At 40.9% G+C, this 14,878-nt stretch overlaps 1 protein-coding gene across 7 annotated transcripts in view; it reads right to left on the reverse strand.

Moving 5' to 3' along the window:
* igsf9bb (immunoglobulin superfamily, member 9Bb) overlaps window positions 1–14,878 on the reverse strand; it is a 682,739-nt gene that overhangs the window by 43,799 nt on the left and 624,062 nt on the right. For all 7 annotated transcript variants that reach the window (XR_011963911.1, XR_011963912.1, XM_072593172.1 and 4 more), the window contains 2 exons: window positions 10,989–11,034; window positions 8,541–10,211 (listed from right to left, as the gene is read on the reverse strand). Coding sequence is in view for 5 of the 7 variants with exons in the window: in XM_072593172.1 (XP_072449273.1) it covers window positions 8,541–10,211; window positions 10,989–11,034 (1,717 nt within the window). In the remaining 2 variants the exon portion in view is untranslated. The remainder of the gene's footprint in view (window positions 1–8,540; window positions 10,212–10,988; window positions 11,035–14,878) is intronic.

Raw genomic sequence — 14,878 nt, forward strand, 5'->3', positions numbered from 1 at the left:
AACTCAACTCAGCAATAATAAACCAAAGCATTTTGGCTGACATTTACTTCTCATCTAAAGGACAGAAGATATATCAACAGCCTCTAAGTGCAGTCACAAACTTATAAGCACAGTGCCCTTCTGTAGTCCCTTCCCAATTATATTCAATACCATACATAGCTTGTTTATTTTATAGTGACCTCGATTAAAGTTTGAAGTGTCCTTATTGGTTTATTTTTTATTTACATATTGTGCATCTTCAGATAGGCTTCATAATGAATTCTGACTTACAAAATTGTTGATAATTGGCATCTGATCACCAATGCAATTTAATCTCTTTGTGCCTTTTAGGAGTTAAAAACAATCCTTGGTCATATAGACATACAGAAGCAGCACCATTTCCCATGTCAGTCTAAAAATGCTGATATTCCATAGTAGTTGCCCTGCCAACTGGAATTAGTGTGAATATTCCAGGCTTCATACTGTGTATGCTTATGCATTATCTGGTTAAAGAAATTAGGAAAATGTTATGGGAAGCTTTTCCATTTGGGATCGAGTCCATTAAGAAATGAACACAGTATTACCAGAATTTACTTCACTTATAGTTTCTAATAGATGTAAGAAACAGGAGACAGTTACTCATCTCTCCTGGCTTTGTGTTTGATTATTCTAGCCATTTCTGAATGCACATTATTTAGAGCAAAAGTATTATTAGCAGAGACTCATATGAATATATTCTACAATTAGTGGGTATATTTCAGGACGTCAAACCCATGCATTTTTTTTCTTTGATACTAAGGTTTTGATGTCAACAGTTAAGTTCACTCTCCAAATGGTTTAGCATCGAAATGGATCTTCATGGTAAGGGCAAGTGGACAGGTATAGCAGTTACCAATGTAATACCTATGTAGTAATGGAAACAAATCTAAATATTTTACCAAGTGTAATGAATTACCATTGCAGTAATAATAGAATCCCTGATATGAACAAACAATAGCTGCTAATGGGACCTATCTCTGAAGATAAGTACTTAGAGCTTTTTCAGGGCAACTTAAGGTGACATTAATAATATTCCAATAAATACAGCTGAGAATTGAGTGCATAAGGCAACTATTATCCTGTCTATTTAAGGTTGCTAAACCACATAAGGTATCTGTGTATATGACTAAATGGGCCACAGACCTTGGTGGCTTCACTGGAAAACTAATAGCCAGCCTAACATTCTCATTTGGCTGTCAATGAAATACAAGTCTTCCAAACTGTGAGGGGAGCCCTGGTGCTGAATGTTCCAGATTACAATACTTTCTGACTTTACTGCTGGTCCACCTTATCTACATTAGGATCAGTAATTCACAGTAGGTGTAATATTTTGGCCCCTTCTCAGATATCTTACAAGATATAGCTATGACCAATTAAAGACAGAATATGTTGCTCCTCTCCTGGTGAGGCCATTTATTTATTTATGCTATGACTTAAAACTAAAGAGGAATTTTTGATGATCTCAGTATACAGTTGTAAATTTCTTTTTCCTAATTCTTGGAAAAGCAAGTTATCAGACTGTAGACTTGTATGCATGACAAATACTCACAGAAACCAGCAACAATAGGTGTTCACATCACTGCTGTAGGCCTCAGAGCAGCTAGCCTTACCATTCACTAACAGGTGACTTCACATCAAGTAGCTATTCTGGGAATAATGACAAATCCATTGCACATATAGAAAAAGTTCAATGCAGTGTTGGCGCAGTTTTTAATACAATCACAGTGAAGATGACTGAGAATCTAGTTTCTTTTGCTTTGACAGTGAAAAAAGGAGGCAAATCAGTTTCATCCAAAATAGTGATCACATTGCTATGTCTGATCTAAAGGCGAAGGTAAGTGTTCTGCGCATAAGAAATATAAATGTGATATACATATAGGACAAGAAACTGTGATGGATGCCCCTCATTGTCCCATCTTTATATATAACACATTTGAATGTACAGTCAGCAACTTTCTTTGTTAAGAAACAGAATGAGATTTAATAGTTCTGTTTTCTAATGTCAAACAATCTTAACTGGAGATTGAGCACATCTCTGTCTTCTACAAATGAGAGCCAAAGCGGATTCTGGCTGGATGGACAGCAACTTCTCCAAGAGATAGCATTGGTGGGAAATTTAGGGCCAGAATGACCTGCTAGACTATTTTCAATTACCTAAGAATGGAATTTCCTGTTTTTGTTCCCCTGGAATTAGCCTGGATTTGATCTGATGGTTTGTTTCTCCCAGGAGTTTGTGTTTTCAGATGGAGTAGAAAGTGCACTTATTGTGATAAACAAGGTATCACTCTGAAAGATATACCAGATGGGTCAGAAAGACATTGCCTGCCCATCATTGTTTAAATGCTTGTAAGATTATTGCATACATTGTCTAGTAGCTGGAAAACAAGTAGTTATTGCTGATTAGTAATTACCAACCTTCCCTGGCTATAGATACATTCAGCCTCATTCATTCAAGGTTATCCTGGCATCAGTTAAAACTTCAGTTAAAAAGAAGTGGAAGGTGAGGGGAACATCATTACTGAAATGATAGAGATAGCCCAGCCTTATACTTATTATGTGAAAGGGAGGTAATCAGAGTGCCTTTCGATGGGCTTACATTCAAAATAATACTCCTGTGAAGGAAAATTGGATCTGAGTTGATATGCTTTTGTATTCTTGGCAAACTGATGCCTGAAGCAGGATTCACCAGATACTTTGACTTACTGCTAGAGCATGTACATTTAAGCCATTCATATTGGGGTTGTACCTTTCTCATTCAGCCACACTTAACCCTGTAAGTCAATGTTCTAAGGAGGGTTTGGCAGAATCAAGAATGGCAAGTTTGCCAGTGATTTATTTGGTGACTGACATGGTGTTATTTGAATATAAGCAGTAGTCCCACACACAATCAGGGTGCAAGGGTTTCTAAGTCTTGACTCTAGAGCTAGGCAAGATGTCAATGATGCTGATAGGAAGGAGGATAGATTTTGTGTAAGGCAAATAAAAGCTCTACTTTTGTAGATTTGCCAGTTAAGTTTTGATACACATGCATGATAATAGATTCCTAAGTGCTTCAGCCATCTAGCTGACTATAATACTGAATACATGAATATTACTTTTTCCAGTTGACTTTTTAATGTTTGCTTTTTTCCAGAAGTTCGATATTTTTTCAAAATGTGTATCTTCATAGAAAATTGATGCGTGTTACACAGAATTACTCTTCTTTCACATCACTAGCACTTATCATTGATCTGACACTACAGGGATGATTCGTGGATGTAGAATATTATTCATTGCAACATCAATCCAAGATCAAGATAAACCACATAGTTGTTGACGTCCAGGATTGGGCCTTCTTTGTCCTTTAAACTGATCTGAGATTCACAAAAGTTAATTTTCACACAAACTCTTTCGGTTACCAAAGACTAGCAGCTTCCGTCACTCAATGTGGGATTCAAACAATTTTAGAAAACACAGCATTGTGGGAAATTCTGAACAATTCAGCTACAGACTGCCAAATCAAACTCCCAAATCAAAGCTAAAGTATATGAACTCCTTATAATTCTCTAGAAACTAATTTTCTGTTTAAAACATTATCTTTGGATTATATTACACACAAATATCGTAACCTATTTGCAGCCTGAGCTGAAGCAGCATTTTCAATACTATCATTCTTTTCACTGTACTTAAACCTTGAGCATGTCAAAAGCCTGTGGAACAGGTTGACTGATGGTGCATAACCATAATTAAGTAACAAGAAAACATACCCAGTGATATAAACGTGCGCTTTCTTCTTTCAACAAACCTGAATGAAACTTTTACACCTTGTCTACGTAAATAAAACACAATGCCTTTGAGTCTCGGGATTGACAGAAATGTAGCAGGTTAAAAAAGGAATGAATTGGTCATCTTAGTCGAAATATTCAGTTCTTTGAATTGCTCGCAAACCTGCGGCCAAATCTGATTTACCCAAAAATGGAAATGTCAAAGCAATGTGTAAGGTGAACTCCACCATTTTAAAAATGGTCAATATGAAAATACGTATGCATGTACAATGGTGAATGGATGGTACCTTAATAAGATGCAAATATGTTAGAGATCACTAAACATACCTGGGATGAGGAAAAAAACTGACTGGAAATTGGAGATAGCATAAATTTGCCTTAGTATCAAAAGTCAGACTCACACTTTAAGTTTCTACAACACAACTTCTGAATATCCAATTACTGTCACAGTAACATTGGCAGTTTGGATCTACTTTATGTACTATTCTTGGCATGAGCCTGAGCAGAACATGAATACATTATTTGATTGCTGAGTATTTGCTCATCCCTAAAATGTCATTATGAAGCATTAAAGAATGTTAGCAGCAATAATTAATAAAGAAGTGAACAGTTAATAACCATCCAAAATTATTTTCAAGGCCATTTTATAGTTTCTCATTCAACATATGGAGGAGGCTTTGGGAAAGAATTAATCTGTTGATTCAGTCAGTGAATAGCGGTAATTCTAAATTTGAGAAATAATTTGTATTGTTGCAGTTGATTTGTAATGCTTCTTGCTTAACAGGGTTGAATATATGGATTGACAACAATTTCCTTTGATTAGATATCAGAATCTTAACATTCTCAGATAACCTAAAACTTGATTTGTAAGGGAGAAATCTTGACACAGAAACTACATGCAAAAATTATTTAGCAGAATATTTACTCTGTTCATTTGGATCATGCCACCTTTCTTCCTCTTTTTCAAATGAAATACATAGCTAAACAGACAATAGTTCTCAGTGGGCAGAAGAGCTGGAATGACTTGCATCCAAATCATATATGGAACCATCTGATTTGTCCCAAAGCCACTAGCAGCACTTCTATAAAATTAGGAATTCAAAAACTCTAGTTGCAGTTTAGAGGGATCTGGGTGCCTTAGTACATGAAATGCAGAAAGACAACATGCAAATATGGCAGACAATTGAATAGCAAATGGAATATTAGCCTCTATTAAAAAGGGATTAATATATAACATTGAAGAGATCTTATTATAATTTTACACTCCCTTCGTTTTTTTTTCAAGAAAAATACAAAGTTTTAGTTCCTTTAGCTAAGAAAAGATGTATTAGTTTCGGTGGAATAATTATTCACTGGACAGAATCTTGGGATGAGGAAATGAGGAGAGATCAAGTAAACTAGGCCTATATTCCCTGGAATTTAGTAAAATGAGAAGTGAAATCAAATCTACAATTTTTCACAGGCTTTATAGGGTACAAGCTGAGAACTTTTGTCCCTGGCTGGGGAGTTGAGAACTCGGGTAACAGCCTCACCTAAGAGAATCACTATTTACAACTGAGAGGAGGAGAAATTACTTTGTTCAAAGTTCACTATCCTAGAAGGCTGAGGATGCTCAGGCATTGAATATATTGAAAACAGATTAATAAGAATTTTAGATACTAAGGAAGTTAAAGGATATTGGATGGTTTGAGAAGATGAAATTGTAAGTAGAAGATTGACCATGGCTGTATTAAATGTAAAGCATTTTTGAAGGGGAAACTGATGTGTTCCTGGTTCTTATATTCTTACCACAAGTTCTGAACTCTTCTAAGTTCAGAATAGAGGATACAGTTAATTTGGAAATAAATATTTAAAAGTACACATTCTAAATAAGCTCCAGATTTGCTAAAGAAAGTTAATTTTTCTTCAAAAAGGCTGATCAAAATATCTATCACTGTGATGGAATGGAGTGGCATTTTTTGGTCACCTCTACTTATCCCATGAAGAGGCATACAGCATTGGATTGGCTCTTGATTGCAATTTTGTGATTGGTTATCATAGTCTGTACACTTTGATTTACAAAAACAAATATAATCATAAAACAGATTGATTTAGCCTTATCAAACACTCATATCAGGTTTTACAATTGATTTGTTTTGGTTTAGTTCAGGTTTGCTAATGATCACAATGGATTAGAATGACCATTTGTAGTATTAGTGCAAAAGCGCTTAACGCATTTGCCTGAGAGTTCTAAAACCATTATTGTAACAGATGAGCCAATTAATTTAAACAAATGGATTAATGCTTTCATTAAAATAGAAGACAGAAGAATATCTTAGGAGTGTATATGGTGTTCTGAGACTTATGCAGCAGACAGTAATTTTAGCATCATTAGCATTTGTGAGTAGACTACAATGTAGATTATAATCTGAATGCTGTCAGCAATTTCGACGATAACTCATCACTTGTGATAACAGACAATGCAAGGGAGCCGTCAGGGGATGTGCTTGTCCATATAATGACTGAGCACAGTTCTAAATTGGAGATGTTATCACCTACCTAACTATTTGAAAGCTATTTCTTCCATTAAAATCACCCAACAAAGTTCAGCATATATTGCATAAGTGGCACTTAAACAAGAGTTTACTGTTGTAATATATTATCCAAATTTGGAATGTTATAGCCATTACACTATTCAATAGTCTACTTTCTGGACATTAAGGACCAATATATGAATGTACACTATTAGCAAGGAGCCTAACCTGCTCACTGTAGCGGTTATCCTGCCCATTAAAATGAAGGGAGAGAGAATCATGGACAGGATGCAGCTGGGGTTCTGCCACCAACACTGTGCATGTAGAATCCTCTATAGAGCAGGCCAACCTATTTAACAAGGTCCTGCAGCAAAGAGCAACCATGAGCTTCCTGTGAAAGCTGCAGAGCATAAGTTTCAACCATCAGAGTTTCAAAGGTTCTTCCACCCTAATCAAAAGAAGGTAAAGTTAAAAGGTCAGCTTCAGCTGACTGCACTCTGGGAAACTAAGGTTAGATCATTATGTGTTTTTACTCCCAAAGCTGTGTTCCTGAACAGTGGTTCCCAAACTTCAATTTTCTTATACCTCTGTTCAGATTAATTAATTTTCTGCATACGCCATACAAACTACTGATTTAGTGACCATGTGTCTCATAAACTGTTACAATTACACATTACAGGTAAATGTATGTCTATAATAATATATTACTTACCAACATTGTAATTACTTGTTGGAACACAATCATTTGAAACCTCTTTTCCCAAATCTCCTCTCCTGAATCACTTGCTAAGCAGTCCCTCCTCCTAATCCCCTATCTCAATGCACTGTTTTGTAGTTTTGTGAGATGACTATACCAGGATGATGGTCTTGGCTAAGCAGACCATGCGCACCCAGCAGTCTGCTGACCTCTCCCAATCTGGCAGTGTTTTAGCCAACAGCTGCTGATCATAAATTACTGTCTGATCAGTCTGAGAGCTCATTCACTGCTGCTCGCCTTCTTACTGCTCCTGCAATCACAGCTTCTCTTTTGTGCTTATTGTTAATAGACACAACTGCACCTGATGAATATGCAGTGAATGTGAGAGGAAAACAACTTGAGACTGGAGGAGCAGTGAGTGGCAGGAAGGGAAGCGGTGCCACATTAGGCAGATTCCCCAGAATCACTTGCCTTTGGGACCCCTGGACTGTGGAAAGACCGAGGCAGAAACTGAAATAAATTCTGATCCCTTAAAATCTTACGTTATTAACAAAGGCATAATTAAAGACATCTTCTATCCCCTCAGGAGTATGGCTGTTCTATTGCAGGTACCACTGCTCTGAGACATCATTCACATCATTGGAGGGGTAGAACAATTGTTCTACATGAACTGATGCTTTTGTGGCTCATTTCACCTTATAATACCTGTAATGTGAGAATCACTCATTTCAGCAGAATGAAGATTATGTATATTTGTATTCTACATTTATGTAGCATCTTATCATGTTCATATATATTTAATTAATTCAGTTACCAAACAATGACAGTTGTTTCACAGATAAGCACTGCAGCCATATTTTCCACACAGAGAAGAACTGACCAACTAATTTACCTCATTTTGGTGAGACCGAAATTTGCGAGATGGAGGTTGGCCAAGACGCCACATGGACATTCATATTTTCTTCAAACCAGAATAAACCAACATTGGCCCTAATTTGAATGTTTTGGCTTACTCACAGCACCTCTAATAAATTCTGTACTCGAGCTAATTTATGTGATAAAGATCAAGACTGTGCCCTGAACCTACAAAGGTGCTGACTCAGAGATGTGAATGGTCTCAACACTTCTGTTAGAACTTGTAATAAAAGTGTGTAAGTGTTAGCTCATACATTGGGCACAGTGAAGATAATTAGAAATTGAAGGAAATTTTGCATTGGAATTTCCTGTCTAGCAAACTTCATTACAATCACAATATTAATACACAATTTCAGCACAATTCTGGGAAAGCAAAAACACTATTTGAAAACTGGATGAGCTGGATTCAGTTTCTGACACCAACAGTTTTGCTCAACTGAATGCAAACAGATGCTAACTAATTGGTGGATAATGTTCAAAAAAGGACTATGTACAGTAAAGATAAAGTAATTGCCTATCTTAGAACACAGGAATTCCATTATAACTCAACAGTACTTAGACATAGGGAAGAAATCAAAATTGCTTTCCAACTCATCTGGTTCAACATTCTTTTTTTCTTAAAAAAATACCTACCCTGAAGTAGATAAGTGTGAAGGTGGGTGTTCAAAAGGAGGAATTTCTTCACCTCTCCTCCTTTGGCTAGGGATCTGACTATAAAACTCGCTGCGTTCTGCTGCAGGAGAAGGTGATCCTGTGTAGCTGCCTGTAGAAGGTGTCAGTGCCATGTGAGGTCTATAACTGGGGCTTCCTCGTCTGCTGCCCTGGCCAGCAGTGCTGCTTTGTGCTGGTGAGGAGGACGGAGAGGACCTTCTGGATAAGCTAACAACAGCAGGAGGCTGCAGGGTAATTTCAGACATCTCCATAGAGATGCCTGCAGGAAAGATGCCACGGGAGGGCTGCAAACTGGGCCGAGGCCGTGGACGGGATGAAATCTCTGGGGAGGCATGATGGGAACTCATAGGACTCTGAGTCAAAGGGGAGAGCCGGGAAGGCTGTAGAACCACCTGGTGTAAACTGGCCTCAGTCCTTCTGCCTTGTCTAGGGCTGGGTCTGGGCCTGGGTCTAGGTTCGTACCACCTGGTGTCCAGGCTGAATGTGCTTGTGCCACTAGGACCAGCCTGTTTGGCTGATTCAGTGTAAGGCAATGTAGGTGCACTTATACCATGGCTGGTATGCTTTAGCTGCCCATGACTCTGTTGCATAGGTTGATGTGGATGTTTTTGAGAGAGGGAGACTGATCCGCTTGTTTTGCTGGGAGGTTTGCCAGTCCGACTCTTTGGTGCCTCCAGTTGCAGCACACTGTGGTATGGTGCTGGGACCTGGAGTGAGGAAGGGGGGCCACCCCTTGGAAGACCAGCCTTTGGCAGTGTACTCTCAGGTGTATCTTGTTGGTGTGAAAAGATAACTGGAGAGCTTTCAATGCTGCTGATTGACAATTCCTTCCTTCTCCATGGTTCAGGAGACCGCATAGTAGTTGGCGTGTGAGTCAAAGGCAGAGTGCTACTGGAAGCAACCAAGTGCTGTATTTCAGTATCTCCTTGATCTGCAGGGAGGGTGGGGTGACCAAAGGGTCCTTCAGTAAGTAATAGAGGTGAAGACATCACTGAACTAAGGGGACTGATATCTGGCATGTAAAATGGCTGACTGTCTTGGTCTGCAGAGCTACTGCTGAGATAACCATAAAACTGGCTTGGATGGTAACCTTTAGCAGGTCGCCTGATCTGACCGGTGGCCTGCAGCCTTGCATCTAAGCCTCCCATGCTTTCGTCTGTTTTCTGGAATGATGGGCTATATGCTGGTGGCTGTAAGTATGACTCTTGACTTGATGAGAGAGGGGAGAGCTGAGACTTCAAGCCCATTATGGCAGTTGGAGTGAGAGTCTCATTGTTTTCTTCGTCCGATTGCCGGAACTCAGGGTAGGTGTCAGTCTCTTCTGCAAAAGGAAAGCCCTCAATCCTCCTCGTCTTCAATGATGTCTCCATCTCTGTGGGATCCATGATGAAACGTCCATCAGGGCCTCTGCTGATAAGTTCGATGGGTGTAGATACATCAGCCTCAGCCTCATGCTTGGAGACACTGTATTTCCTGCTGGTTATTGCTCGCTTTGTCTTTTTGTACAGGGACATTTCCCTTTCTCTGCCAGGACTCATCATCTTGGCATGTATGGCTTGGGCATCTTCAGAGGAGTCTGATGGAGCTCGCAGTGTTCTGATGCTTTCAGGACTCACCTTTCCTGAGGAAGATCTGAGAGACCAAAATCAGAGGGAACAGTAATCCTGTATACTTTCACGTTTATAAATTTGTCATTGTCCAGTGAAGTAACCCATTAATTTATCGCTGTTGCTGCCGTAACTAACATTATTCATTATTAACAGTGATTTTGTCTATGAATTTAGCGAGACATCAGTTATAAAGTTGTGGTAGATCTAATAAATTCCACAACACTTTTAGCCTTCATTTGGAAACTGTTTTCTCATCAGTTAAGCAACAAATCCATAACAATAGCATTTAGAATAGTAGGGTGTTAATAGCTTGATTAATACTGGCAACTAATGCATGATATGGCAAGAGGATAGTGGATCCGTTCAGTGTTGAATTAATGGCTCTCTTCTGTTGCATATTGATTTGTACCAAACTAACGAACATGGTAACATAACTAAATTACCGTAGTATTTTTTAAAAACATTAAGATCAAAACCTTCAGTATCCTGCAGGAAGACTGTAAATTATACAGGGGCTTATTCCCTGTTTTGTAAAATTTAATAGGATCTAAGGATTAATGTAGCTAAAGCAGCCAGACTTCAGTTCTCTTGCAACCGGCACAATCAGAGGTATCATTATGGAATGACCATTTTATTACACCCTTTTACTGGTTGAACATCAAAGGCTGGTGTTAGCTTGACATGGGTTTAATGTCAGAGTCTGACTATCATCTCAGAGAAAATGAATCAAATCAACCACCTCAATTTATTACATGTGAATAAGCATGGACAGAACTATAAAAAGGGGTTGGCTACTTACGGTGATTCCACACTCTTTCGGCAGTGTGTTATAGACAGCGGAGGATCTGGAGGAGAACAAGCATTGAACATTAAACAGCCAGAATGCAGTAAAAACTTTCAGCATTATAAAAAGATGATTTGTACAAAAGATGTGGCCATGGTTTAGATATGCAAATCATCATACTTCAGTGCAAAACTAAAGAAAATCACATGGTACGTCAAGAGGTAGATCCTGACCTTGTGTGGAAGTGAACATTTGGGTGCCAATGTACCATCATTCTATATTACATCCCACTGAAGTTTTTATTTCCATTGAGGTGACACAGAGCGGGTTGTCAACTTGTTATCAAATTCGTCCACCTCAGCATGTCGGAGTGACCATTAATCAAAGATTGGAGCAACCTTAAGTATACTGTGGCTGCAAGAGTAGGATAAAGGCTGCATCTGTGAATGGAGTAGGAGAAATTGAGAACTGCAGATGCTGGAGATCAGAGTCGAGAGTGTGGTGCTGGAAAAGTACAACTGGTCAGGCAGCATTCGAGGAGCAGGAGAATCAGCGTTTCGGGCATAAGCCCTTCATTAGGAATGAGGCTTGTGGGTCGGGGCTGAGACATAAATGGGAGGGGGTTGGGTTGGGGTTGGGGTTGGGGGAGGTAGCTGGGAAAGTGATTGGTGGATGAAGGTGAGGGAGAAGGTGATAAGTCATTGGGGGCAGTGATGGATGGGTCCGGAGGGTGGTACCGAGGCTTGGGACTAGGATAATGTGGGGGGAGGGGAAATGAGGAAGCTGTTGAAATCCACATTTATCCTGTGTGGTTGCAGGGTTGAGGCATTCCTCCTCCAGGCATTGGGTGGTTACGGTTTGGCAGTGGAGGAGGCCCAGGACTTGCACGTCCTTGACGGAGTGGGAGGGGGAGTTGAAGTATTCAGCCATGGGGTGGTGGGGTTGGTGGGTGCAGGTATCCCAGAGATGTTCTCTGAAATGACCCGCAAGAAAGTGTCCTGTCTCCCCAATGTACAGGAGATCACACCAGGTGCAATAGATGCAGTAGATGACATTGGTAGTGGCACAGGTGAATTTCTGATGGATGGAAGGATCCCTTGGGGCCTTGGACGGAGGTGAGGGGACTGGTGTGGGTGCAGGTTTTGCACTTCCTGTGCTGGTTGGTGGGGGGTGTGGACCTGATGAGGGATTCGCGGAGGGAATGGTCTTTTCAGACGCTGATAGGAGTGGGGTCCATTTGGAGGTGGCCGAAGTGGCGAAGGATGATGTTTTGTATGCAGAGGTTGGTGGGGAGGAAGGTGAGGACCGGGGGCTTCTGTTGTTGCGTTGGGAGGGGTGGGGTTCAAGGGCGGTGGTGTGTAAAGTGGAGGAGATACGCTGGAGGACATTGTCAACCACATGGGAAAGGAAGTTGTGATTGTGGAAAAAGGAAGCCATCTGGGACTTTGTAGGGTGGAATTGGTCATCTTGAGAACAGATTTGGCAGAGGCGGAGGAATTGGGAATAAGGGATGACATTTTATAGGAGATAGAGTGGGAGGAGGTGTTGTCTAGGTAGCTGTAGGAATCTGTGGGCTTGTAGTATATGTCTGTGGTTATTTAGTTGCCAGAGATGGTGATGGAGAGGTCCAGGAAGGGAGGGAGGTTGCCGAGATGGTCCAGGTGAACTTGAGGTCGGGGTGGAAGATGTTGGTAAAGTTGATGAACTGTTCAACCTCCTCATGGGAGCACAAGGCAGTGCCAAACCCCATAGCTGAACACTTCAACTCCCCCTCCCACTCTGTCAAGGTCATGCAGGTCCTGGGCCTCCTCCACCGCCAAACTGTTACCATCTGACGCCTGGAGGAGGAACGCCTCATATTCCTCCTTGGGACCCTGCAACCACACGGGATAAATGTGGATTTCAACAGCTTCCTCATTTCCCCTTCCCCCACATTATTCCAGTCCCAAGCTTCCAACTCGGCACCGGCCTCCAGACCCGTCCATCGCCTGCCCCCTCTGACCTATCACCTTCCCTCTCACCTTCATCCACCTATCACTTTCCTAGCAATCCCACCAAATACCACCATCCTCCCACTTATCTCTCAGCCCCGACCCACAAGCTTCATTCCTAATGAAGGGCTTATGCCCGAAATGCCAATGCTCCTACTGCTTGGATACTGCCTGACCTGCTATGCTTTGCCAGCACCACACTCTCGACTCTGCAACTGTGAATGAGTGGTTAATTTCCTAGATTGTAAGAGCCTCTCCATTTACAAAGGTCAGGTATACAAAATTCTTTGTTAAAAAGGAACCTTTAGTTCATAAATAACATGCTAAAGATGTCAAGGTCTAACCGAAAATAAATATTTTCACTTTTTGTTCAATACGAACTAAATGGATTGTGATTGAAATGTGAGCTACAATTTATTTGCAATTTACACCATTACTCAGCAGTCCACTTTATTAAGTATGGTTCATGTTTTGGAGAAAATACAGTGAAGCTGAGCATCTACAAATGCATTTATACGATGGAATCTTCCCAGACACTGAATGACATGGGCATTGGTGAGAAACTGGGGGGTCAGGTGAAGTCAGTGGTGAGGATCTTCTCGAAGTTGAGAACAAGAGAGTCCTAGTCTTGAATGGTGAGATGAGATTCTCACTAACACAGAGCTAGAGGTCTATTTGCTTGAGCATCTAATTATCAGCTAATCTTGTCCCCTTTATCTGCAGTTTCCATTCTCCCACCCACAAGACAGAAACTGAATGGAGGCAATTCTCGACATGAAAGTTGGAGCAGTTTCCTGTCAACTCCAGCTCACCATTTGGTCCAGCACCTTAAAGCACGGTCCATGAGGAGTGACCTCATGCTGCCCCTATGTTCACAGAGTTTGGCATTCGACATGTACTAGCTTCATCACACTCTTATGGCACATTTGTGGTCCACATACAATACAGTTGTGCACTTCAATATTGCACTGTGGACTACATGAGGAGAATTCATTGGAATGTTCCCAGGGACAGGTAGCCATCACATAGATTATAGCAGAGAGCAAGGATCCTTGCTGGCATGATTAATGCTCATTTATGTTGTACCTATTTGTACAGTCACAACCACTCTGTCCTCCATTGTCTTTTTGTGCTGTGCCCTCTTAGCCAGATCCTAAATGCTCACAATATTTCTGTCACGTATTGAGTTTTAGTGCGGACATTAGGCTATGCAGTTTGTCATGGTTATCAGCAGTGATCAGCCAAGCAGTGGTCATGCTACTGAACAGCACTGTGCTACAATGTCATGTCTCCACCATGGCAAACACACTGCATGACTAAATGGTCATGTCTCAAATTATAATTCCTCGGTCAAGTTACGGGAGATGTCCTACAGTCAGGGGATCAAGGCACAGTAGGTCAAGGGCACTGTCTGATAGTCGAGGGGCTTAGAAACCTGCCTGTCAGCTGCTTGGGCAGTCAAGTTCAGGGGTTTCATGTTCAGGGAATGGGCCATAGTCAGTTCTGCTGGTGCAGAGCAACCAGTCCAAGGGGTTGTGATAAATCAGCTGGGGATCTGCACAGTTATCAGTCAGGGGTTTGGACATGCATCAGTTGAGGTGGTCTGTCCAAGTTAGTCAAGCTGGTAGGCCATGGTCAGTCCTGAGGTTCAGCACAATGAAAGGCAAAGGGGCTTATCTGGGGCGATTGCCATTGTGGAGAAATTGGAAAAGTCAATTCTAGAAATTGGACGCTGCATGCTGGGACACAGAGGTGACAATAATCGTCTTGGGGGAGAGCACAACACAGTGTGGGAGGTAATACTGTATTGGAGGCCATTGGATACTGCAAGAGGAAGAGATTATGTCATAACCACACTAGACTTGATGGAGGGAACAGTGCAACAGAATGACTAGCCTGACTAAACAATAGAAC

The sequence above is a fragment of the Chiloscyllium punctatum genome, chromosome 23, assembly GCF_047496795.1.
Source record: "Chiloscyllium punctatum isolate Juve2018m chromosome 23, sChiPun1.3, whole genome shotgun sequence".
Taxonomy (NCBI): Eukaryota; Metazoa; Chordata; class Chondrichthyes; order Orectolobiformes; family Hemiscylliidae; genus Chiloscyllium; species Chiloscyllium punctatum.